The sequence below is a fragment of the Rhipicephalus microplus genome, chromosome 3, assembly GCF_043290135.1.
Source record: "Rhipicephalus microplus isolate Deutch F79 chromosome 3, USDA_Rmic, whole genome shotgun sequence".
Lineage (NCBI taxonomy): Eukaryota > Metazoa > Arthropoda > Arachnida > Ixodida > Ixodidae > Rhipicephalus > Rhipicephalus microplus.
Window position 1 is genome coordinate 250,252,982 of NC_134702.1, and position 27,244 is coordinate 250,280,225.

Sequence of the window (27,244 nt, forward strand, 5' to 3'; positions counted from 1 at the left end):
GGGAATTACAAACGCTTCTGCCATAATTGATTGTTGTCGATAGCCACAACATACAAAAACTACACAACGTTTCTTACAATTGTGTGCCAGCTACCGCGCTTCTCCGAAGAATGACGAAGGATAGCATAGTTAATGCCTGCCAACTACACAATAATTAATTGCATAGTGGGTATCCAGCACTTGGCTTGCAGCAGCTGCCCAAAGAGTGTTAGAAAGGGTGTTTTAAAGGCAGCTCTTCTAGCTGTCGCTTTGACAGTGCTGCGCATTCAGCACAGGTCTTGCGGTTTTCAATTATGGCGGGACATTTTGTGGCACTGTAACTCGCACCACGGACCTCTTGCACGCGGTGCTGATACTTTAAACAATACGCTATCGCTGCTACAAAAGCGTAGGGTATTTTATTAGAAGTATTTGTAATGTAAATGCGAAAAAAGAAAACTGGACGAAAAAATTCGGTTCCTGCCCGTAAGCAGGAACTGAATCAGCGACTTTCGAATAACACTTCTGGTGCTCTGCCACTCAGCTACGGTAGCACTCACCTGCACTCATTTATTGTGATATATAGCTGCATCAAAGCGTAGGAGCGTCATACAGCACCACGTCTAATACCGCGAGTGTAGAACACTTTTTTATGTTTGATGTCTCGTAGTATGTACTCCTATTACAAGTTCACAGATTACCAGTAATCCTTCATTACCACCTCAAGGCCTCCATTCTGACTTAATAAGACCTTCTCGGTGCACGTATACCTTGAAAGTAGATGTTATGCGAAGCAGTCAATTGGAAAGGGCGGAAGGTAACTCTGCTTCATTTTTTTCTAGCGAAACATTACGAAGATGTGCAAGAGAAATGCACAAACGCAGACATTGGCGTACGTTAAGAAGCCCCACATTCTAAATGCGAAGCATTTGTTTGTTTACTGCAGGAACTTGGTTCTATCTATCTATCTATCATTCTATCTATCTACTTGCATAATGATGCCAACAGCAACTTCATCCCTATTGAACACACGTCCACCACAAAAAGGGTAGATCCCACCATCCACCATTTTGATGGATTATGGTGCGGGGAATATTGGTGGCACATGATGGATGGTCGCACATCGTGGATAATGGAGTGCCGGCAATGTTGCAGTGCGAAACGACGTCAAAACCGCTGTGACGAGCTGCCACTAAAAAAATAAACAGAATGATTGTATAGAAAGCAATGCAGAAAGCACCCATAAAAAACGCGACCACAAGGATTCGAACGTGCAACCTTAGGATTTTGAGCTGAGCACGTGTACCACTGAACCATGCTGATTAGTGGGAAGTTTATTGCTAAGTCGCCATTGAAGCTACGACTTGAGCGTTCAACTTCAGTTTTGTTTGTTGCTTATTCGAGATAGACGGGATCTGCACCTGCTACTAAAACTGGCACATTCCATAAACACAAGCATCTGCTGCCTAAAACGATTTCCACTGCGATAATTGCAACAGCGCTACGTTTTTCTTACAATTCACAACTGCAAGGAAAAAAATCGAGTGGACTGAGGACTAGGTAGAGCTTACCAGCGGTTACTGTCAAGTTTATTATCCATTTCTCGCTCGTACTAAAGGGCTTTATCTGCTCAGGCTTTATGACGCCTCTAGGCTCATTTGATAAATACACCCACACAAGTGATAGAGTAATGCGATGTTTTTCGTGCAACGTACAGCACAGTTCTGCCAGCACAGTGCTGTAGCGTTATCATTAGCAACAACTGCACAAACGCTTGGCCAAAACGATTCTACTGCGAGGGAAACATTATATGATATTACTTCAGTAAGCATACTATTAGACAAGTCTGTGTTCTCGCATAAAAGCCACAGAAGTGCCGGCGAGCGCGACCGGCGGCTGTCGATGACGGGCACAGCTGCTGAAAGTGCTGGCACCGCGTCACATTGATGTTTGTCGCTTTTTTCGCGGACACTGTACACTACAAGAATGCTTCATTTAGATTAATTGATGCCACTGCTGTGCTGTATTGTGATTCTTAGTCATCGAAATTGTGTATTCTGAAACCAAGAAGCGCCCATAACACTTCTACGGGCTCAATCGGTCGGCCTAACTTTAAGGTGGAAATCATGGTGGTAGAACAGAAGGGTGAAAGTCAAACTTGCTGGGACTGATCTCGACGTATGTCGAAAGTAGAGGTTTATGCATTTTAGCGTCACACGCACTTTGTTAACTTAGATGTACGGCTCAAGCAGTTGGGTCCACAAGAATTGCGAGAGTTGCGTTTCTAGCTTGGCGACATTAGGCAACCGCTGCATTGCGGTCTACCGTTGAAAGGGGTAATTGCAAACTGAAGCTCATTTATTTCTTGACAACTGCGCAGTGATGTAACACTTTTACTATCGTTGTTCACAGCGACACTTCTAGTCTTCTAAACATCCCAACAAAGCACCACATCCTGCATGTCAAACTGTTGTATACGTGCACGAAATGTGAACATTCACGGCCACATTCTACGCTCCACGAAAATTGAAGCGTTCTTGACACCCCAAAAAAAGAAAACGTGCTAGAAAGCGTAATCAGCAGAGTTGGTTTCTTATGACTGTAAACATATTTTTTGCGCATTCTAGAGTGAAACACTACAAATAATTAGGTTATTTCACATACTGCCATCTACTTTTTTATCATGCCACCATCATCCACCGAGATTCCAACATACCACCGTCATCCAGCTTGTTAAACAAGCCATCTACCAAAGAAGTTGTGAATCGCCATCATCAGCCGGCATATTCTACGGTCGCCACCACCACATCTGCCACCACTTTTCCCGCTCTGACCGTCATCAGCCGGCATTTGCCGCTGACACCACCATTCAATCGCCACCACCACCACCATTTCCCCCCATTATTTCTCTCGCCGTCATCAGCCATTATTACCACTACAGCTTCCACCATATCCACTACCATTTTCATCATATCCACTCTCATTTCCACCATATACACTATTATTTCCACCATATCCACGAATGATACCAGCATCCACGAATCCAGTAATTTCAATAGAGACATTAGCAAAACCAAAAGATGCAAGCTGATATGAAGCGCTGGATCTAGCGAGAATGGCAGCTCTTGACATTGCTACATCAATCAAGTTCAGTGTAGGGTGCCTAAGTACAACTGACGTTAACCCGACGTGACTCCTCTATTACAGGAGTACATAAGTAATACTTATTAGGCTATATAGCCAGCACTGCAACCAGAATGTACGTTTTACGAACATTAGGGTCCTTTTGAAAAGTAGTTCCGACACCTAGCGTGGCTCTGTGGTACAATATACTTGATTGCAACGTTCAATGATGGAGTTCAATTTCTGCTAGTACCTTGACATTCATTGTTTGCATTCATCAGATCAACGGGTCCGACAGGAGGCGCTGACTACTGCAGTTGTACTACTGGTAGTGCGGCTCCTATTAGTACATCAACAGGCCCAGATGGCATTCTAATTATGCTAATAAAGACATTAGGTCCGAAGTGTGAGCAGGCTTTGAGAAAGACATTGAGCAAAATAATAATCGATGATGAAGTTCCCAAAGGATGGAAAATTAGCGTGATGACCATGATCTATAAAGAAAAGAGGGACAAAGCTGACATAAACAACTACCGTCCTTAGAATAGAGGAGCTTAGAATAGAGGAGGTCACACTATAGATAACAGATAAATACAAATATCTGGGAGTATGGATAAGCAATGAGGCCGAGTACCTAAGGGAACACAAAATATACGTGACGATTAAAGTAACAGTAATGCAGCGGTGATGAAAAACAGAGCACTGTGGAATTACAATATATATGAGGTTTGCAGAGGAATATGAAAAAGTGTCATGGTTCCTGGTCTGACGTTCGGCAATGCGGTCTTATACACGAGATCAGAAGTTCAAGCAAGATTACAAATTAAGCAACGTGGAATAGGTAGGCTTGCCTTAGGAGCTCACGGGAATACACCAAATAAGGGAGTACAAGGTGATACGGAATGGACATCATTTTAGGGCAGGGAAGCTAGCAGCAAGATAAAATTTGAGAAGCGATTGAGAGAAATGGTGGAGGAGCGTTCAGCTAGGAAGGTATTGAGCTACTTTTACATGAAAAATGTCGATACTAAATGGAGGAAACGAACCAGTAAATTGACTGGAAAATACTTAGAAGCAGCAGTGGACCAAACAAAAAAGAATTATCTGTTAACAAGAAGATGGAGGAAGCTGAGACTGTTTGTGGAGAATCGGCATAATTAAGAAGTCCGCACTAGAGATCTATCGAACTTTTAAACAGCGAATCGCCAAGGAAAGGATCAATGATAATACTCGGGGTAGTTCTCTACTGTTTGAAGCCAGGACGGGAGTATTGCAAACCAAGGCATATCGGGCCAAATACGACGGGGTAGACTCGGTATGCAGTGCACGTGGAGAGGAATAGGAAACTGCGGAACACTCGATAATGTTCTGTAAAGGGCTTCACCTTATAGTTCAGGATGATGGCGCAAAGTTTTTCAAAGCACTGGGATTTAGGGACACGCAGGGCGAAATAGACTTTAAGCAGGTAGAATTAACTAGAAGTAGGTTATCTGATTGGTGGCTTAAGTCAAGGCATGAGTGAAAATTAAACCCTGCAGTGCAAAGTACGAGTCCTCAACCACACTATTTAAAGGCGCAAAAATCTAGTTTTTGGTTCACTACGTATTACGGCTTGGTGGCATTAGCCACCGCCCGATTTAAAGGGTACAGCCATATCAATTCATCCATTCATCCGTAGGAACGTCGGCTCCTGTTTTACTAAGTGTTTTCGGATGCGACTTTTTGGTCACTGTGGCTGAGCTTCAAGTCCTTCAACGCAGTTTGCGCTACCTATCACACCGAAACCGGACTTTTCTCGGTGAGTGATCCAACTGTGCAATTTCCAGAACTTTTTGCCAGGCAACGTTGAACGCATCCTGTGCCTCTCGTGCCGTGCCTTGCGCGGCCGTGCTTTTGTCAACAAAAACGTGTCTATGCAGGTTGAATTAGAAGGCGTGGACATTACCCCTGAAGAGTGCCTTGAGGCCGGCAGGACAACGGCCATTTCGAAGCCTAAGCAACACGGTGCGTCCAAGCAAGACGCGCATGCACGTTTGATACAACGTGGTGGCGTCTCCGGCAGAGGACGTGCACTAACCATCGTAAAGAAGCGCCTCATCACTGCATCGAGACTGCCTCGCCTACCAAAGGAGCACTATAGAGTCATTGTCAGGCCCCGAAGAGGCATGAACATCAAGAATGTTAGTGAAATCAAACTGGCTCATGCTTTGAAGCCGGCAGCAAAACTCAGCCTGGCCGAGATAGCCGATGACATTGTGTGTCCCAACCCTACGCAGAACATTTTCGTCGTGAGTACTCCGGCTGAAAAGAATGCCCGCGCATATTCAAGAGTCGAAGCAATCAAAGTCGGGAAGGCCAGCTATGAAGTCAGCTTGTACTTGGCCGCACCAGACAACACGTGTAAGGGGTTCCTCAGAGGCGTCGACCTAGACTTCAATCACGAGAAGCTGAACAGCATGATTGTTCAACCAGAAAATCTGAGAGCACTAGAGGTCAAGCGCATAAAGAACACCACAACGATCATCGTTCTCTTCGACGGCTCTAAAGTGCAAAACTACATGATGTATGGGCAAAGTATGTTACAGTGCATGCTTTACGGTAGACAAACCGATGTGTGCTATGCCAGCGAAATGCTAGGCCATCGCGCTGACGTGTACCTGGTGCCAGAAGATGGGATTTGCTGAAGTTGTGGCGAGGCGTCGCCGTCCAAGGATAACGTGCGCCCCCGAGTGTGCCCTATGTGAGGGCCTCACCCTACAGCGGACAGGCTATGCAGCAGGCAATGCTTTCCAGTACCAAATGTAGTTCGCTGATGAAGACGTGATTATCAACGCACCAAGTCCCCAGCGCCGACCGGTACCGAGCACCTGCGGAGCCGCAGCAGATCGTCGTCGAGAGGGCGCACTGGACAACCAGCGCCCCGGTCATCATTCAAGAGCAGTCGCTCCAGACCCAGGGCGATTCAAAGACCCGTCTGCTTTTCGACTACCAACGGCGCCCACCGGGGATACTCGCTGGGCCGACTGTGTCAAAGGAACGCCATCCATGGTAACAAGGGAATTGCCTCAACTGTTAGAGCATGGCACGGCTAGGATTGCACAACTCGACCGTGAAAACGCTTTGCTAAGGAGCGCTTTTGAGCTGCTTCAAGTATAGGTAGCTGAACGAAAATTGGCGATCGCGTTGTCGCGTTCGCAGTCGCCTACCCCATCGGGAACAGCAGACGTGCTCATCGAAATGCTGTCTGAGGCGCCTGCAGACGAACGTCCCGCAAAGAAGAGAGCACTGTCCCAGCCTTCACGAGATGAGGGGCTGGAAGATCTTAAATCTGACTTTAACGAGCTTAAAAACGACATGAAAAAATAGAGGCCCAATTGAGGAACACGCTCAAGTCACTAAGCCCAGCATTCTCTACTTTGAGCATGAGGGCTACTACACTCGAATCTAAGAGTAATAGTGAGTCATCAGGTTTGACAGTGGCAAGTCCTTCATTTTTATTGGGTATCTTCAAAGCTAGGGTCACTCTAAAGGATGGAAAGAAGGTCCCTATACGTAATATGCCGAAAGGCAAATCAAACTGAAGTTGCAATCGTGGCGAGTCCAGCTAGTAATAGTAACATCGTATTTTGGCAGTGTAACTGTTGTGTATCCCTGCGTAAGAAGACGATCCTTCAGCAATTCATTCAGTCTCATAATAACCAGCCGGAGATTTTCCTACTTCAAGAAACATTGACGGACTCATTTACCTTATCAGTCAATAGGTCCCACTGCTTATTCAGGCAAGATACAAGAGGTATCTGCACCCTTGTCTAACGAAGTTCACCACCGTAGTTAACGATGTTTTCATGAGCTTTAGTAAGACTGAGCAATTGTTTATCGAGGTTATACCAAGCGGGCAGCTTCGGAACAGCTTCTTCATCCTGAACATTTATAGTACTCCCAGGGACATAAGACAGCACTTCACGTCGCTAATAATCATAGCAGTAGGAAAGGCAGCTGGGGCCCCACTCATTATTGCCGGGGAATTCAATGCCCCACATCAGTAGTGGGGATATCACCACACTAACTCTAAGGGTAGAGATATGTGGCAGGCTGCTTCCGAATATAACCTAACTCTACTCACGGATCGTTCATTTCCCACCAGAATTGGAAGTTCATGCTCTTGAGACACTACCCTGGACCTAACTTTCGTGGCAACTTCGGGGTTGGTAACCTGGCACAACCTCAATGAAAGTCTTGGCAGTGATCATTCTATTATCGCCACTTCAATTGGAATACAGAGCAGACCTCCAAGGGAATTTCAGTTCACGAACTGGGATCGTCTCTGCGAAATCACGGCGCAGAAAAGTGAGAACCGGGCGTCACCAGATTCCTGCGATCACTGGGTGGCACAGTTAAATGAGGACGTAGCTGCAGCTGCCAAGTCTATAGTTACTGATCTTAGGTTTCACAGAATGGACAGCTATCTAGCGCATTTGCTCAAAGCTTAAAACGTCATTCTCCGCAGATGGAAGGGCCAGAAACTGAACCGTAGGCTGCGAACAAAATCGCTCAGCTCAATTGCCACATTGGGCAACACTATAAGACGCTCTCTAGACAAGAATGGGATAAAGTTTGCAACTCGGTCGATGGTCAGATTCGCACAGGAGGCAGGTGGATCTTCCTGAAGCACCTGTTAAAAGAGTGGAATAGACAAAATCCTTCACATGGCCAAACAAGAAGACTCAAAACAAAAAGTTTTAGAACGCCTCGAAAAGTTATCTGCAAGTGGATCTCTCGTGTGCTGCTCACTATCCCCTTACGAGGGTCCACACGTTGAGTCTTTTGACGAACCTTTCAGCACAGTTGATGTGAGAGAAGTTCTCATTAAACTGAATAGTCGATCAGCCCCAGGGCCCGGACAGTATGTCAAATCGAATTCTGTGTAATCTGGACGATGCTTCCATACAAATACTCACGGACGAGATTAACGAGGTATTGGAACAGGGCACTGTCCAGGAATCGTGGAAGCTGGAGTCAGTCATCTTTATCCCGAAACCGGGGCGTCCACTGAACCTTTGTAATCTAAGACCCATATCACTTACATCCTGCATGAGAAAGGTGGCCAAACACGTCATTATTAGCCGCATTACTCAACACGTTGAAGACCATGGCTTGCTTCCGTACAACACAATTGGCTTCCGACCGGCATTATCGACCCAAGATGCCATAAAGTAGATCAAACACCAGATTATTGACGTTCAAACGAGAGATGTCACGGCAATCTTGGGACTACATTTAAAGAAACCTTTTGACAATCTCTCCCCTACTCATATTCTCAACTGAATCTCTAGTTATGGCTTGGGGCATAAATTTCACACATTCATCAGCTCTTCCCTTGAAACAGAAAGGCCATTATTACGATAGGAGATCTGAAATCAGAACTTTTCGTTCTTGGCTCTAAAGGTACGCCACAGGGTTCGATGATCTCACCACTTCTGTTCAATATCACTATCTGTGAGCTTTCCAAGAAGCTCTCGCAAATACAAGGCATATGTCATACCCTTTTCACCGATGACATGACTGTCTGGTGCACGGGTGGCAGTGAGGGCTGAGTAGAAGATGCACTTCAACAGGCTGTAGAATACATCGAAGCTTTTCTTAGTGGCACTGGACTACGACTCCCTCCAATCAAGTTGGAACTTTTGCTTTACAGACCTGATAGAATGGGTGTAAAGCCTCGATGCTGGGTCCCCTTCCAGATATCAATATAGTGCTTCGCACCAGCTCCGGTCATAACATGCCGGGGTAGAGTTAATCAGAGTACTTGGAATGCTTATAGAAGCGATTAGCACAAATGGACAGACCATAAACAAGCTCACAGCCAAATCAGCAAGCATGATTCAGCTTATCCTTAGGGTTTCCAACTCTAGAGGAGGCTTGAGAGAGGACAACTTACTAAGGCTATTCCATGCTTTTTAATAAGCCAGAATACTTACGTTGCTGCCATGCACTGTTGGCAAAGGCATGAAAAGGATAAGATTAATCTCCTAATCCTCAAAAGCATCAGAAGAGTGCTAGGGGTCCCTTCGGGTTCCAGTACGGAACGCCTCATGCCGTTGGGTATACACAACACGTTGGAAGAGATCATCGAGGCATAGCATACGGTTCATATTGCCAGGCACTCCTCCTCGGCTGCAGGAAGGAGCATCCTGACAATCCTAGAGTATAGTTCGGTAGAAGAGGAACGTAGTCAGTCTCTCACTAAGAAGCAAAGAGCCAACGTTATGGTCACTCCGTTTCCTCGCAACGTACATCCGCAGCACAACGCGAACGCGAGGGCCAGGGATGAAGCACTGCTCAAGAGTGTTCGCGCAAACCCATAGTCTGCATGCTTTGTAGACGCGGTGCAATACGGTCGAACAGCCAACTTTTCGGTCGTAGCAGTTGACCACGCAGGTTGTGTTCTTCACTCCGCGTCTATCAGGAACACCCCTCCCTCTAAAGCTGATCAGGTAGCCATAGCTCTCTCTCTCCTTGACGACTCCCGGCAACACATCTATACAGACTCACGAGCGGCAGTGAAAGCCTTTTCATCTGGATCGGTATCGGCTGAAGTAGCTCGCATCTTAGGTAATCGCGATATTTCAGAACACGCCATAATTTGGTTTCTGGCTCACCTTGGATCGCATCTGGCCTCCATGGCAAACCTAAATGAGATCGCCCACGCCCGAGCACGCGAACTTACTCACCATGCTAGGCAGCCGGTGGGACCTTCAGACTCCAACGTAATGGTCTTTGGGAATGTTCTCCTCACTTTGAACGAGGTGACCAAATATTATCAGCTGGACAGAAGGATTTTCCCCTTCCTCATATACAACTTTGTAGGGCCCAGGCATCTGCCCTCCACATGCTTCAAACCAGGTCGTACCCCACTCTTCGTTCCCACAGCCAGTTGATTTAAAGCATTGATCCAACATGCCCAGATTGTGGCGCCATATCTGCGTTAGAATGCATGCCCTGGCAGTGCCCCTCATGACGCGATTCTCGGCACACGACTGAAGAGGAATGGAGCTTTGCGCTCAGGCGTTCAGAACTTGCACTCAACTCTGGGCTGTCCAGAGGGCCCACGATGCGGCGGTGAGGCTCGGCCTCCACTACGGCATCTCTCATAATCATAATGTGGTTTTGGACGTTAAATCCCACATATCAAATCATCACTAGATAGATAGATAGATAGATAGATAGATAGATAGATAGATAGATAGATAGATAGATAGATAGATAGATAGATAGATAGATAGATAGATAGATAGATAGATAGATAGATAGATAGATAGATAGACGGACGGACGGACGCACGGACGGACGGACGGACGGACAGACAGACAGACAGACAGGCAGGCAGGCAGGCAGGCAGACAGACAGACAGATAGACAGATAGATAGATAGATAGATAGATAGATAGATAGATAGATAGATAGATAGATAGATAGATAGATAGATAGATAGATAGATAGATAGATAGATAGATAGATAGATAGATAGATAGATAGATAGATAGATAGATAGATAGATAGATAGATAGATAGATAGATAGATAGATGTTCAAGGTGTTTACATTACGCAAACACTTAACTGTACGGTACTGCTGAGCATAAGTCGTGCTCACTCATAGCCTTCACTCTGATTTAGTAATTCATTGGTACGCACCGACGAACTTAATTACCTAAATTAATAGAGTTCTGCATGTTCTTCGTGACAGTGAAGGATTCCTTTTATAATGACCTCAATTGAAATTGAGCATAATGCATTACTTTCGCTTATATATTTTCTGAGTTTTGCTTCACAGTAGCCTCTCTTCTAACGGTTGAGCTTCTTAGCCGCACACAACAGCTTAGCGGCATAGCCCCACTAGAAAAGACTGCCTGCCACAGATAAGCGCACCAAAAAACCTTACGCAAGCGCACGAAAGATGAGGCAAGTCACCCGCACACACGATCACTGATAAAATATGCGAAAAGCACGCGGACAAGCATAAATCTTGAGGTGAGCACCTTGTAACACGAATGTTCGTCTGCTTTGAAGACTGAAGTAGTATTGCATTCCCCAAAAAAGCAACCGCAACTGCCAACTCAACAGCGACGCGTTCCTCCACTGATGGTGACTGGACGCAACAGACCACATCTTTTTTTTATTCAGTGGTCGTGTCGATGTACACACTAAGCTAGTACTACTGTGTAAAGGAGCTTGTAGAGCTCTCCTAAGCGGCTCGGGTGTCATTCCTGTACTAATAGAGGTGTCGCGACGGGAGGCGTGAACAGTATTCCCAGTAGACAGGATCCTGTGCGTATCATTGTCTACAGGTGATAGAGAGGTTCCTGTGAGTTGGTGCCCTGGAACCACCGAAAAAGCAGTGACACCGTCCGTGGGTGATTCGATGAGGAAGTGCAGCAGCGGCTGGGTTGTGGAGTTCAAGATCGAGGAAGCATGGACGTTGTACTTTGGTGGAGTGACCCACGCTGCCGACGACCCACGAGTACACGTACAGTGACTTCAAACGTGTGGTTCTATTCCACCAATGTAATGAACGAGACAAGATACAAGGCTCAGTTCCGGGACCGCCTATTCTTTATCTGTGCTTCTTCTTCCTTCACGTCGCAAGCCAAGCGTGCGCGCCTGGCTAAGGCGCCTCCATGACAATACATAGTTTATGCCCCTTAAATACAGATATCTCAGGTGTACAGATAAAATATACCACTCTCTCACGATTACATTATTCCTTAATTTCAATCTGGACCTTTTTCCCCGTGGTTTATAGTTTTCGTTCGCCATACCTTACCAATCCGCCAAAACGCTATGAATTATGCACGGCGTGCCAAAAAGAGAAAAGACTTCGTTAATCCACAAAGTAGGCCGGCAGTTTCAACTGAATGACTTCACGTGGCGGCACCGAGTCCCTACACTCGGGAGGCATCCTCAGCTAGATTGATTGGTTGATACGTGGGGTTTAACGTCGCAGAACTACCATATTATTTTGAGAGCCGCCATTTTGGAGGGCTCCAGAAATTTCGACCAGCTGGGGTTCATTAACCTGCATCCTCGGCCTGTCGGACAGCCCACAGCTTGGCGTTAAAAAATTTCAATGCTTGGAAATGCATGTTCACATCAATACCTCTGTTCATTCTTTCTTTTTTGAAGTGTAAGCTTCCAAAATACCTATTTACGATTTCCTCGTTTTCGGTAAAAGTTATTCAATATCAGTAAATTATTCCGTTCTGCAAATCTAGTAGTAGCTCTCCTCTCGCATTCGCAGTACCGATGCCATAATCTCCTACGGCCCGGTCTTCAGTCTGCTTCTTCCCTACCTTTGCATTAAAGTAAGTGGACACGGAGGAGCCCTGATGGTGAAAATAGGAACAAAATAGACTTTATAATGAGTGAAAACTTATGCATCGTGCAGGATGTGGAAGTGGTTGGGAAAGTACGATGCAGTGACCAAAGAATGGTACCGTCTCGAATTCGCATAGACATGAAGAAGGACCGACAGAAACTGATACGCAAGAAGCCAATCAGTGAGCTAGCACTGAAAGGGAAAGTACAGGAATTCAGAGTCTCGCTTCAGAACACGTACTCGGCCCTTATTGAGGAAACCAACCTTAGCGTAGATACAATGAAAGATAACCTTACGAGTATCATTACGTAGTGTGAAGTGGAAGTTGAAGGCAGGGCAGTTAGGCAGGACACTGGCAAGCTTTCCCAGGGAACGAAGAATCTCATTAAGAAGCGTCAGAACATGAAAGTCGCAAGTACAACAGACAAAAAAGAACTGTCACAGCTTTCGTAGTTGATTGATAAGCGTAAGTTATCCGGTGTAAATTGTATACCATAGAGAGGATAACACGCTCTGAAAACGAAGGAACCGTCAAAGAAGTGAAGAGGAAACTTGGAATAAGAAAAAATCAGATGTGTGCACTCAGGGGACAAAGAAGGCAAAATGACTACCAATATGAATAGGATAGTTAAAATAGCGGAGGAGTTTTACAGAGATCTGTACAGTAGCAAGGACCACCACGACCTTAATACTATAAGAACTAGCAGTATTCCAGACTACACCCGACCAGTAATGATAGAGAAGTCAGAAAAGCCTTGGAGAGCATGCAAAGAGGCAAAGCTGCTGGTGAGGATCAGGTAACATCAAGTCTGTAGAAAAATGGAGGACAGATTGTGTTACAAAAACTACCCATCCTATTTACGAGGTGTCTCCTGACAAGAAGAGTAGCAGAGTCTTGGAAGAATGCTAACATTGTCTTAATACATATGGAAGGAGATGACAAGTATTTGAAGAAATACAGGCCGATCAGCTTGCTCTCCATCGTACACAAGCTATTTACAAAGGTAATCGCTAACATAAATAAGACAACATTGGAATTCAATCAACCAAAGGAACAAGCAAGGTTTCGAACAGGCTACTCAACAATCAGCCACGTTTATACTATCAATCAGGTATTAGAGAAATGCTCAGAATATACCCAAACACTATACATAGCCTTCACAGATTACGAGAATGCGTTTGATTCACTGGAAATATCAGCAATCATGCAGACACTGCGGAATCGGGGTGTCTATGAAGCATATATAAACATCCTGGAAGAAATCTACAGGAGATCAACCGCTACCGTAGTGCTCTATAAACAAAACAACAGAATACCACTCATGTAGGGTGTAAGGCAGGGAGATACCATCTCCCCAATGCTATTTACCACGTGCTTACAGGAGGTTTTCAGAGCCCTAGAATAGGAACAGTTAGAGATTACAATTAATGGAGAGTACCTTAGTAACCTGCATTTCGCCTATGATATTGCATTGCTGCGTAACTCAGGGGACAAGTTGCAACTCATGATTACGGAGTCAGACAAGGAGAGCAGAGAAGTGGGTCTTAAAATAATCCGCAGAAAACGAAAGTAATGTACAACAACCTCGGAATATAGCAGTGCTTCGAGATAGGTAATAGCCCACTTGAAGGTGTAAAAGACTATGTCTACTTAGGGCAGGTAATAACCGCGGAGCCGAACCACGAGAATCAAATAACTAGAAGAATAAGAATGGGGTGGAACACATTTTGCAAGCACTCTCAAAATCTGACAGGTAGATTGCCACTATCCCTGAAGAGGAAGGTATATAACAGCTGCATCCGGCCGATACTTATCTACGAAGCCGAAATCTGGAGACTTACAAAGGGGGTTCAGCTTGAATTGTGGAGGACGCAGCGAGTAATGGAAAGGAAAATGGTAGGTATTACATTAAGAGACAAGAAGAGAGCAGAGTGGATTAGGGAAGAAACGGGTGTTAAGAGTATAATAGTTGAAATCAAGAAGAGAAAATAAACATGGACCGGGCATGTAGCACGTAGACAGGACAATCGCTGGTCGTTAAGGGCAACTTACTGGATTCTCAGAGAAGTCAAGTGGGTTAGGGGGAGACAGAAGGTTAGGTGAGCTAATAAGTTTGCGGGTATAAATTGGCAGCAGCAAGCACGGGACCAGGTTAACTGGCAGAACATGGGAGAGTCCTTTTGTCCTGCAGTGGACGTAGTCAGGCTGATGAGGATGATGATGATGATAAAGATGAATTTGAAGATAATGATGATGATAATGATGATGATGAATCTTCCAAAATGAGTTTCTTCCTCATTCTCCAGCTCAATTATGGCCGTAAATGATACGCTAGCCATGACCGTTCAACCAATTGTCCGTACAGCGGCGTAGTGTTTAAACCTCTAGTCTGAACAAACTTTGAAAAATGACCTAATTTTACTTCCAGTTCAGTTACCTAGTGGGAAGATAACGTGAGAAACAGTAGTTGTTCAATGAATACAAATAACATCAGTAGAAGAAAGAGCACATGCAACATATTTTTTTTTCTGGGTGATAACCGCTGACGTATCCATTTATATAAAAAATCCATCCATTGCAATTACTCAAACTTTAGAATTTGTTTTCGTTACTGCAAAAGGTGCAGAATATAGTGTATTTTGAAAACGGTTATCCCGTTGTTTGAACTGCAGCAGGAGAAAGCGGGAACCCGAAGGAGTTGAGCGCCACGTTCTGCGGTAGTGAAGCATACGCGCCTCCTGAAGTGCTGCAGGGCATTCGGTACCGACCGAAGAAGGCAGACGTGTGGTCACTGGGCGTCATACTTTTCGTCATGGTCACCGGGCTCCTCCCGTACGAATCTGAGTGCGTGCCTCACCAAGTTCGACTGCAGATGACGCGCACTGTGCGCTTTCCGCAGGTATTATTCAAGATCACGTATTCAGTGACTAACGCATGTTTTGTACTCGCTGATTGAAATGACACAATTTAGAGCAAATTTTGAGAACATTTTGTTACCGCCGTCTCAAGTTTCGATCATATCGGCGTGATTGCGACCGAAAGACAACATTGTCTTCAAATAGCAGATTTACGCGACCTCACCTGGCCTTCTCAAGAAGCTACACATATGAGTCGTTTTACTGAAGAATTTGGTGTCACGTTTGCATCCACGCCTACTGTAGTTAAAAGAATATGACCAGTAAAGATGGTGCGTAGCTTCCCTTGTAATAAAGGGCTCCTGAAACTGTTTTTTCACATTCTGTTTTTGATTAGACCACCATTGGAGCAAATCATTGCCACTATAATTCAATTGACACACCCATCATTAACGGAGCTAAGAGTCCTGAATAGGCACCTTCCTCCTCTGCTACGCTTTTCACCCTCAACTTTTCCTTCGAGCACTCAGAGCTAAGCTCCACCTTCACGGGGCCTACGTACGACGTGACGAGGGAGAACGCATGCATGACGTTGTGTCGTCTACTTCCAGTAAGTAAAAGCCAGAGCAGAGCCACTGGCAGTCAGGCGTTAGACCGCGGCTGGGCAAGCTGAGGTGATCTACTGTTTGTTCGCTCAACGCGAGCAGCCTGTAGTTTGTTTTACGGCGCTTTGAACCACTGCTCACTATGGACCCAGGACTTGAAGAGCGTTTGCGCCGAATGAGCGAGAAAATGGTTAACTAACCATACAGCGACACGCCGCTTCGCGATTCTGCGCTTTGTTCGGAGGATGATAGCAGTGATCCGCTGCCACCTGACTCACCGGACTTCCATGACGGTGTAAACAATCACGGGTAAGTGTAAATGATTTAGGTAGTCCTTTTTGTTCGATACTTGTTCGTCCTCGCGTCCACGTTTGCTGTGCCGCACGTGTAGCTTGTACGTTGTGCTGCGTAATCACAAGCGTAGCAACAATTTCGTCATTGTCTTTCATTTCGCGGTGTTTGTGCGGTGTCCAGAATAACGATAACTTGGGTTGATTTTAGTGATTGCAGGTGCGACTGCGGGCTTTGTGGAGCAATGCCAACGGCCCTTGAACAAGTCGGCTGTCGCGACATACCACAAGTTCTTTGGGAAGTCCGGGCTGCTGCATAACTTGGCCTCGAATTCCGAAGTGTGTGCCTGAACTCCTCGGTACTGCGTGCTGGAGAACGGCCTCGTGGTTGAAAAAGAAGTGCACAGGTAATAACGTATCAATCAAACAAACAAAGAACATTTTGAAGTTGCAGTTACAGCAACGTCATCTAATGCCTTCTTCCAGGAAATATCACTTTCTCGCGAACCGCTTCTTCACGCGATGGATTAGGCAGAGGCTTAGGTAACGCAACACAGTTGAATTACCTGCGTGCGTAGTCACCACAGTCCTAAAGCAGTTCCCGTCAGCCGACTACGTGGGCTTTTGGTATAGTTCTTTGGACAAGCAAAAGCTTTTATATCTTAACTTGAAATCAAACTGCAAGCTGCCCATGCTCTCAACAACGCTTCAGTGATATCCACGCATAAATGATTTCCACATTCATGTCCTTTTAGGTTAACCTGTTTTGCACAGGATTGTGTTTTTCAATGAACTTGTTATGCAATCATTCGCTCCGAAATTGCTGTTTTTCATGCATGATTTTTAAGAGAATAATATGTAGGGCTTGCTATCGCATTGCTTATGATGATAACCGAAGACTATTTCATTAGTCAACCGTTAAAAAGTAGGTGCACAATTGCCATACAGAAGCAACTGCCCAAGACAAGACTCACCCAAACAAGACATGAGGGGCATTTCTCAAGTACTCCCGTCTAGTCATTCTGTCAAACTTCTGATGTCATTTCAAGTAGAATCAGCTCTGTTTGGACTGCCTCTCGTAACACACTGACGCGGAATTAAGATCTAGTTCTCTCACTCTATTCACACAGGGGCACTTTGTGAGCTGCTAGCCGTAGCACACATGTAAAAATAACATTTCACGGCACATCACAACAAGCAATCATGGCTGCATCGTGCCCGACTACCAGGAAGGCAGTTTCTCCAGTCAAATGTGGCTGTCTCGCTCGATTCACCAGTGGCTCTCTGTGTGCTGCCATCCGTATAGTGCCCCGCCGTGGTGGTCTAGTGGCTAAGGTACTCGGCTGCTGACCCGCAGGGCGCGTGTTTGAATCCCGGCTGCGGCGGCTGCATTTCCGATGGAGGCGGAAATGTTGTAGGCCCGTGTGCTCAGATTTGGGTGCACGTTAACGAACCCCAGGTGGTCAAAATTTCCGGAGCCCTCCACTACGGCGTCTCTCATAATCATATCGTGGTTTTGGGACGTTAAACCCCACAAATCAATCAATCAATCATTGGTATAGCCCACACGTTAAAATAACATTTCACAGCACTTTCCACAAATCACTCATCGTTGCATGGTTGCGCAACTGCCAAGAAGGTTTGTTCTATAGCACTTTCGTCACAAGACTTCAGTTGCGTCATCGCTATGGTTGCATTCTCTCTGCTTATTCGTTCTTCTGGCGTTGCCCCATTCACCATTGTGAGAAGCATTCAGCTGTGTCGCCTCTGCGAATGCATTCTCTCTGTTTCACTGAGCTTTCGACGTTGCTTCGATTCAGTGTAGCTCTCTCGCTCAATTCACACAGTGGCTGTCTGTGTGCTACCAGCCAGAGTAAACGCACGTGAAAATAGTTTTGATGCCAATTTGATGCTTGATGCTCTGCTAAGTATCGGTGACTACCCGCCACGGTGATCTAGTTGTCGTGGTACTGAACTGAGAACTCAAAGGACGCTTAATCAAATCTCGGCCATGGCGGCTGCATTTTCAGTGGAGGCGAAATTGGTTCAGGCCTTCTCCTCAGATTTAGGTGCACATTGAAGAAAATCATGTAACCGAAATTCTTGGCGCCCTTCACTACAGCGTACCTCATCATTATTGCGTCATGGTTTTGGGGCGTTAAACTCAAACCAACGTCATCAGAATAAATGCATTTCAAGGCTGGTGCACACCGGCGACTAGGAGCGGTGGCGCGACCATTTGCGACTGGCGACAAAAAGCGACTGATGTTCACACCGGCAGGGGCTGCATGCGAGCGACCGGAAGTCGCAAAAGCGGAGAGTCACGTCCAGATCTCGTTATCAGCGAGAACAGAACTCTCGAGACCAGCGCTGATCAGCTGATCGCCACCAGCTGAGTGAGCGGAGAAAAGCGGGCGCGCCACATTCATTGTTTTCATCCGTTCTCGCAGAGCGTTCCCATAAGCGTCGAGTTCGATTCAAGCGAAGAACAAGACATTGTCATGGCGCTAATGGGCTGTGCCAGGGTTTCAGCGCTGACATCACAGTTGCCTCCCAAGAAAAAAAATTGATTGATATGTGGGATTTAACGTCCCAAAACCACCATAAGATTATGAGAGACGCCGTAGTGGCGGGCTCCGGAAATTTAGACCACCTGGGGTTCTTTAACGTGCACCCAAATCTGAGCACACGGGCCCAAGAAAAAAAAAAAGCCGGTAGTAGGTGTGACCGTCCTTTCGATCGTTGGAGTTGGCCAGCCATGCACGCCGCCTGCCTCATGAGCTGCTCTGAGAGGAGGAGGAGGAGTATTTCTGAGCTTCGCACGTATTCAGAAATAGTCCTTGAATTTAAATTGACCTGCCAAAGCCTACAATACAGCTCAAACGCGTCTCGAATGCGGCGTCTCAAGGCGTTGCGAAGGCATGAAGCACAAACGCGTTTCAAACGCGCTGCATTAAAGGCTGGGACAAGTGAAGCGCAAGACAAAAAACGTTTTTGAATATGGAGAAAAGATAGTGCAAAATTTATTTTCTCAATACTTTGACGGTGTTTGGCTTCTTGCGAATGCCACCGCGTAAATTCGACACTTTGCTCGAGCTGCTGCGCCCCGCCATCTCCAAGCCAAGTATTCCGTGGTGGCTACGGTGCCACAGACCCAGAGGAATGTGCTCGTTTGTATCTGGCGGCAGGAAGCCAGCGCAATAAAAAAATAACAAAAATTGAGCATCGCTGATTTGCAGCTTTGCGACTGCAGTCACGCGACTGAAATATCGGTCAGGAAGGGACTAGCAAAAGCAGTCACTTTGTGACCGTTCGCGACTGTTTGCGACCAGTCGCAAATGGTCGCGTGAACGCTGCTAGTCGCCGGTGTGCACCAGCCTTCACACATTCGGGGTTGATAGCGTTTAAAAGCGTGTGCACCTCCGAGCAATGAGCTCCTCCTTAGATGACCATTCATGGGTGAGGGATATATGCCCTGGCTTTGCTGCCTCATTGCTTGAAAAGCTCTTGTTATATGGTGAGAGTTCGTGGAGGTCCATAGCATGTTCCAACAGCTCTTAAAATATCGTGCATGGTGAAGAGAAACAAAGTCACTATCATGCCAGGACACATTACGAGATAAATGTAATTACCATATTTCTTTTAAGGTGGGTCAACCTATTTTATGAAATATATAAATCCACATTTTGGGGGGAGGGGTTTATGTGACAACAAAAAAAACTATCTGGTGCAGCTGGTGACGACCACTAACATGAGAAGCACGCATGCTGTGGCATGGTTACAACCTTATATTTCCCTTCAGGCTCTGCTTTTGGGATATATTTATAGCACGCTTGTTCTGAAGAATTTTTTCTTTCAAATATTACCTTGCCATTGCTTCTCAACTGAAGTGCCACAGTTTGTTAGAAGCGCATCTGTTCAATTAACTGCCAACACTCCTTACCGGAAGCGCACGCCTTTTTTGAACTTTTATTGCTATCTGCACCAGCTGAAAGCTCTTCTACAGTGGAGACATCCCATAAAGTTGAGGGTCACCTTCAAGCCTCATTTTATAAAATATTGAAAACTAGCTGATACAGAAACCAAGAAAGGTATATAGTATGTCAATTGTGTTCTTTTATTGGTACTATGGTAGTGATTGTGTGAAAAGTGTGAAATAAACAGAGACAAAGACAAGTTTGTACTTGCAGTAACCAAACCTACAACCCTCAGATTATATGCCTGATCATTTGAATATTTCAAACTGCACTGCCACGTATCGAATTTTCATGTACAGTACAGGGACTTGCTTTTAATATGATAGCATCACAGAACTCACATGAAAAAAAATTTGGTGTCAGCTCCGCTTGGGGACGCGCTTGCTCGTATAGTCAAAACATGATTGAGCAGCCAAAGTGGTGATGGCGGCTAGTTGTTTTGAGTCACTTGTGTTCAAATTTGAAAAAAAAAGCAGATGCAGACATGAAGAACACATACGTAGCACCAGTGCTCGCACTGTGTGTCAGTTTAATTGTGTCTGCGCCTGTTTTTTTTTTTTCGCTAAAATACGAAGAATGCAATACAAATGTTTCAGCAAATGTTCTGTACAAGTTTCTCTAAAGTTACACTAGTCCAAAGATTTCTATAAGCTAGTATGTTAATGCTGGTTGTCTTCGATATTTTGTCTTCGATATTTTGTCTTCGATTTTGTCTTCCATTTTGTCTTCGATATGGTTGTCTTCGATATTGGAAACTTGCAAGTTCCAAGTGCGTCTACCATTATTACAAGTTAACAAGCCAGTTTCTAAGATATTACTCATATGTAAATATCAGCCTTCTCAGGTAATTTATCAGAATGGGCCGAATTACGCTACATGTGCCACACTAACTTTAAAAACAAAGCACATGCTTACCTTTACCAACGTGCCAAACATCATACCAGTGTGGCATGTCTGGCTTGTGTTTGCGGCAGTATAGCTTGACACTATGATGTCGATATGGGAAAAATTATGCCTAATAAGCCCCTTGGACATGCAGTTACTGGCACACACAGTGATTTCTACTAGAGTGATAAAACTTCTATTTCCTTGCATCCAACATTCCTTCTTGAAACAGTAATTTAACGATTTCACATAAAGATATACTTTTATTAACTTGATGTTTTTTAGATTCACTTCCAAATTTCGCACAAACATATGGTACTTGTTGTCAACGAGCGTATGTAGATACATAGATTCTCCACAGCAGTCAGGCAATTAGCCAGTCTGCTTTTCCATGGAGACATTGTAGGGAACTTTGGGTAACTGTGAACAAAAGTGTAGCAAGAGGTCTCTTGTTAGCACTTGAAAAGTATACTAGTAGCACTGCAAGCTTACCTCTCCGACATGCACCAGCTCAGTGTCTAAGTGGCTGGTTCTGAATTCTAAAAAATGTCGCTTTGGCGAACGTCAAACTCTCGTGCTGGGGCACTTGGTCGACAAGGATGGCGTCAGACCCGATCCTCGCAAGATAGAAGCAGTGAGCTCTTTGAAATCACCGCAGTCTGCACGAGAACTTCGCTCATTTGTCGGCCTATGCTCATATTTTCGTCGGTTTGTTCCACGATTTGCGGAGATCGTGTATCCGCTGACAAACGTCTTGCGACAGGATGCAACTTTCATTTGGACACAAGAGTGTGACGCCGCATTCTCACAACTTAAGTTTGCACTAACGTCAGCACCACAGTTGCGTCACTTCGATCCATCTTGCTCGACTGAGGTCCACATGGACGCTAGTGGTATCGGTGTAGGTGCGGTGCTTGTACAACGTCACAATGGCGCAGAGCATGTCGTGGCATATCCCAGCCGTTGCCTGAGCAAATCAGAACGCAATTACACAGTTACGGAACAGGAATGTCTGGCAGCTGTTTTCGCCGTACAGAAGTTTCGTTGTTATCTTTACGGGAGGCTATTTAGGATAATTACCGATCACCATTCGTTATGCTGGCTGGTTGGTTTGCGTGACCCCTCTTGCCGCCTCGCACGTTGGGCGCTGCGACTTCATGAATACGACTTTACGGTGTCGTACAAGAGTGGCCGTCGTCACGCTGACGCAGACTGCCTCTCTCGGATTCTTTGCGACTACTGACTGCGATGCTGAGAATTTTGACGACTGCCTTGCTGCTGTTACAAGCACGTTCCCCAACGCGGCTGATTTCCAGAGAGAACAACGCAACGATCTCAACTTGGATCCTCTTTTTGCCGCCGCACGTGCCACCCAACACAGCGGTCGCTTTACTATCCGAGACAAGTTGCTCTATAAAACTAACTACTCCAGACCTGGAGCACGCTTTCTTCTAGTTGTCCCCGAGAGCCTTCGCTCCGAAGTTCTACGTGCCATGCATGACGATGCGACGTTCAGTCACTTCGGCTTCATTAGGACGCTGAACCGCACGCAGGAACGCTTTTACTGGCCCAAGATGTACGAAACAACGAAGCGTTACGTCGCTAGCTGCGAGACGTGCCGACGTCACAAGCGCCCGGCCACCGCTACACCAGGTCCCCTTCAGCCGTTAACACTACCCAGCACCTCCACCACAACTGTAACAGCGAGCTGTGATAAGATGGTTTTATTTACAGGAGGTGAACGATGGTCGTTTGCGGCAGCACACTGCGGTCGTGCCAAGACTCTTCGTTTTCCTCTGCTTCTCTTCTCTACCTTTTTCTAGTATGTTACAATACAGCCATTCTGCATGGCCAGTCCATTGTACGTGAGATGCTTGGCGCTATAGCCAGGAGAGTCACAGCGCCCATCACCTGTCAGGTCAATTAGCGGGTCACCGAGTGCATCAACCATGGCTGCTTGTTTTTTAGGAAGAGCTGGAAAGACAGGTGGCACAATGCATAGGTTCTTTTAGTATTCCACAGTATAATCAGAAGGCGGAAACTCCCTGTACCTGCCATGTATTCGCTCTTGGCAGCAGAAGCGCTGATTTGACCACTGGCAGTTGCCGGGCATCCTAATATAAATGAATCACGAACAGAAAATTTCTGTCATGACGTCACTGGTGAGGTCCCAAATAGAGGCAAAGGACAAAAAATTAAGAGGAGAAGGCTTGCCACGGAAGCACTCTTTTCCTACTTCGCATGCAAACAGAATGCGCTCGTGCCTTCTTGCAGGTCCGCTGGCCGCTTGGGCGACGCGGCCATAAAATGTCGGTAATATTTTTTTTTTCTTCATGTTTGTGAAAAGGAAAAAGTTAAGCTGACGGATTTCACAGTAAGACTAAACTCGATCGACACAATTGAAATGCTTTTATTGCATGTTTTGCATAAAAACAGGTACATGCACGTAGTGAAAAAGTCTCAACCTATAAATGAAGCTTCAATTTACAACTGACAAATGAACATAATGAGCAAACGTTGAACCCAATATCCGAATTGACGTTAAAATTGTCAACAATCATGGATAGGACACGTATTTGACTCAATCACATTTGCTATGAGGACGGGCATAAAAATTGAGTACCAAACGAGACTGAAGCTCACAGACACGAAGAGACTTGAAGCGATAAGCAGTTCTTCGAGAAAGAACGTTGCTGGAAACATTGTTTCGGCAAGCTCACTTATCCTCATGAGAGCAACAGTGCTGCTTTAACGAAGCAAAGTTCACTTGTCAAAACGTTCCCTCCATCGACAATCTCTCTAATAATATTTAGAAGTATCTAGTACACCACGTGTATTCGAGTCACACTATTACAAGTAAGGACTCACAAGATTTGAAACTATGACTACAAGAATTTTATAAGCAGAAAGTGACCTATACTTATTTCACATCATTTGAACTAGTTGCCAAAAGTAAAAGTAGCTAATACTAAGTAGCCAAGCAAAATCGAATCCAAGCCTTTCAATAAACCCATTTTCTCGGCAAAAGCTTGGCTGCCGTCTTCACCAACTAGTCAAGTTACACTTTACTTCTCTCAGTCCAGTCAGGCTTGCAGAGAACTGGGTTTACTCAAATGTACTCATGCAAAGTCAATACCTGCTCCAATAATTGGTCCCAGTTCTTGTGCTCACCTGTTCCTTTTAGGAAACACTGAAAAACCTCCGCGCAACTAGAAATCCGTGGGTTAGCACACCGCAAATCTACAAAAAACATGTGTTGCCTGATTAGGTCATCTTCGACGAATGCATGGTTAACTTGTTCGGCGTAGCTCACTGTGGTCCATTGTCTGCCCGCCACAGCTTGCCGTTTTATCTTTCTCGTAGTAGACAAGGCAACCGATCGAGATAGCTGAGCGAGATCCAGCTTATAATATCGCTGAGCGAGAGGCAAGAAGGAGCGGAGGCAAGCGCTACGAACGCAAGTCAATCACTCTCCGCGCTTAACATGATTGAAAATTCACAAAATAAGGAATAAGAAAAAACATATAAACAAAAGCGAAGTTCTTTATGGAGCGTAAACTTTTTTGTTTGTAAAAACTTGTCATGGCCAATAAATGCAAACATTGAGATCAATCTCACTCTGTTCAACCAGATCTTAGGATGCCCAGCAACCGCTACGAGTGTTCATGTTCTTTGAAACTGAAACTAGCGCCGAGTTTCCGGGGACTGGTAAAATATCAATGATGTTTCATGCCAACATGCCCACTTCTATTCAACCACTGCTACATTTTTACCACTGTACAAGTTCATCAACTCAAACTCAGTTCTATCATGAGTATTCGTATTACACAGTACAACAAATAAGGCAGTATGCTTAAACTGTTTGTAGAACTATAATTTTTCCAGATCACTGGTTTCTGAATTTAAATATTAGCATGCAAAACTATTAGGCTTCTCTTTCGCATTGCAACCATAAATTATATGGGCTAGTTTTGTACAAGTTTTATACAAAATGTTTCATGTTCTGAATTTAGATAACATTGAGAAAGATATACAGATGGAAGCAAATGCTTTGCAATGTGTATATCTGTGGCAAAATTATGTTTAAAAAATATGATTCACTTCTAATGCAAGACAAGTATAAGCATTTGTGTTCACGCTGCCTAATATGTGTACAAGTATTGCTATAGTTATATAAAAAGTTTGATCAATAGGTGCAGCTGTTTTACTGCAGAGAGCAAGTAGGCCTTCTGGTAGTTGTAGAAGGCCTACTTGCTCTCTGCAGTTGTAGAAGGCCTACTTTCCAGCAACTCCGTGATGACCTGAGCACCAAGGCATCGGATAGTTGCAGCCATCACGCAGCCCTAGTAGGGCATGCCAGCGGCCTGGAGAAAGTTGCTGGCTCCAGCTTCACTACCTCAAACAAGTGGATGGCTTCTCCACCGGAGCTTGTGCAGTTGCTCGCACACTCCCTCTACAACTAGAGTTCCCATGACGCTGAAGATCAGGTTGCCAACTGCTTGGCCACATGTGGAGCAGCTAGTGAGCAGTTCATGAAGGGAGCTCTCAAACACAATAAACTTTTGTTGCCTGGGAAGAGGCTCTTCCATTGTTAGATTTCCAGTGCTGTTGTCTTGATGGATACTACAGATGAATGAGCCCACAAAACCTGTTAGTGCCTGTCTAGTACATAGTATTGCACAATGAACAAGTCACATGGCTTGAATGAATGAAAGAACTGATAATTTTAAGGCTTCATTTTTCTTTGCTAGACATAATATTAAGGAGAACTAACCTACCATAATGTCATAAAAAGTATAGGAGACAGTACTTATAGTAAATGTGATATAAATTAGAAGACATTAAGGTGGACGAAAAAATTGCTTGACAGGAGGTGGGACTGAACCTGCAACCATCACATAACACATCCGATACTCTACCGAATAAGCTAACACGGCGGCCATTCCCTCATTCTCTTTATCTATTATATATGTGCATTTACAAGTGGCAACGTGAGCCAACGCTACTAGCAACCATGACCGCGAGTATCAACCACCTCTTCTGCCTGTTTGTGTCGCGTAGCACGCGGTGGTGCTGATTAGTGCATTCGCATTTAAGTGGACATATGTCCCCATAAAGTGTACGAGGGAGTGGCCACCGCGATAGCTAAGTTAGTAAAGCATCAGATGTGTTATTTTAAATTCACAATTTCAGTCCCAGCTCCCAAAAGCAATCTTTTCATACACCTCTACTTTTTCACTTTTACGCTACATATACAACTAATATTGTCCCCTATACTTTCTTTGGCACTAATTTTTTTAATTCTCATTAATGTGGCTTCGTTATATTAGTGGTAACTGACAGACAATTGTGCTAAGAAAAAGTATAGGAGATGGATTAAAGTAATTATAATGTAACTATAAAGAAAGGTGGACGAAAAGATAACTCTCCGTAGGTATGAACCAAACCTGCGACCTTCGAATAACGCATCCGACACTCTACCAACTGAGCTACTATTCCGGCCATCCCCCCGTCCACTCTATGGGATATGCATGTGCATTTAAATGTGGCAGTGTCCGTCAGCGCTCCCTGTTGCCATTGCAGCGAGTGTGGGACACTCATTTTTTGCCTATTGGTAACATGCGACAGGTGATGTTCTTACGGATGGCAGCTGACTAATATTCCCTGGCATACTACACGACAACATTAAGTCTGCCAGAACAATACCCTCGCTATGAATAAAAAATAAGGGTATATTTAAGGGCTTCTTTTCTTTGTTAAACAATATTATTGAGAACTGACTGACAATTGCGCCAAGGAAAGTATAGGATGTGTTAAAGTTATTATAATGTAGCTATGAAGACGTTTTAGCCGCAATCATTATGTTGCCTGTAGCATCTGTTGGGTTGCTTAGCATGTGGGTGCTTGGCACGTGGGAGCGTTGCACAATGCGACATAAAGTATATAAAAAAAGCTATACCCACCAGTGCAAGATGTCCTTTGACCCCTATCTCCTCAATACGAGATAGCCTCCTATTTTTTTAGACTGACACAAATAAACTAAGTTTTTTCAGTGTCCTTGAAACACATGGTCTACCCTTCTTGTATTTCACCTTGCAGGAAATATAGTTATCAGTGCTAATACTAGGCAACCTTCGAGAGCAGTTGCCTATGTCA

At 45.0% G+C, this 27,244-nt stretch overlaps 1 protein-coding gene across 1 annotated transcript in view; it reads left to right on the forward strand.

Annotated features, from left to right (window-relative positions):
- Nucleotides 1-25,551, forward strand: part of LOC142803187 (testis-specific serine/threonine-protein kinase 6-like) — a 67,354-nt gene extending 41,803 nt beyond the window's left edge. The window contains exons 4-5 of the mRNA XM_075888281.1: nt 15,152-15,375; nt 25,375-25,551. Of these exons, the coding sequence (XP_075744396.1) occupies nt 15,152-15,375; nt 25,375-25,551 (401 nt within the window). The remainder of the gene's footprint in view (nt 1-15,151; nt 15,376-25,374) is intronic.
- Nucleotides 25,552-27,244: the final 1,693 nt, after the last annotated feature.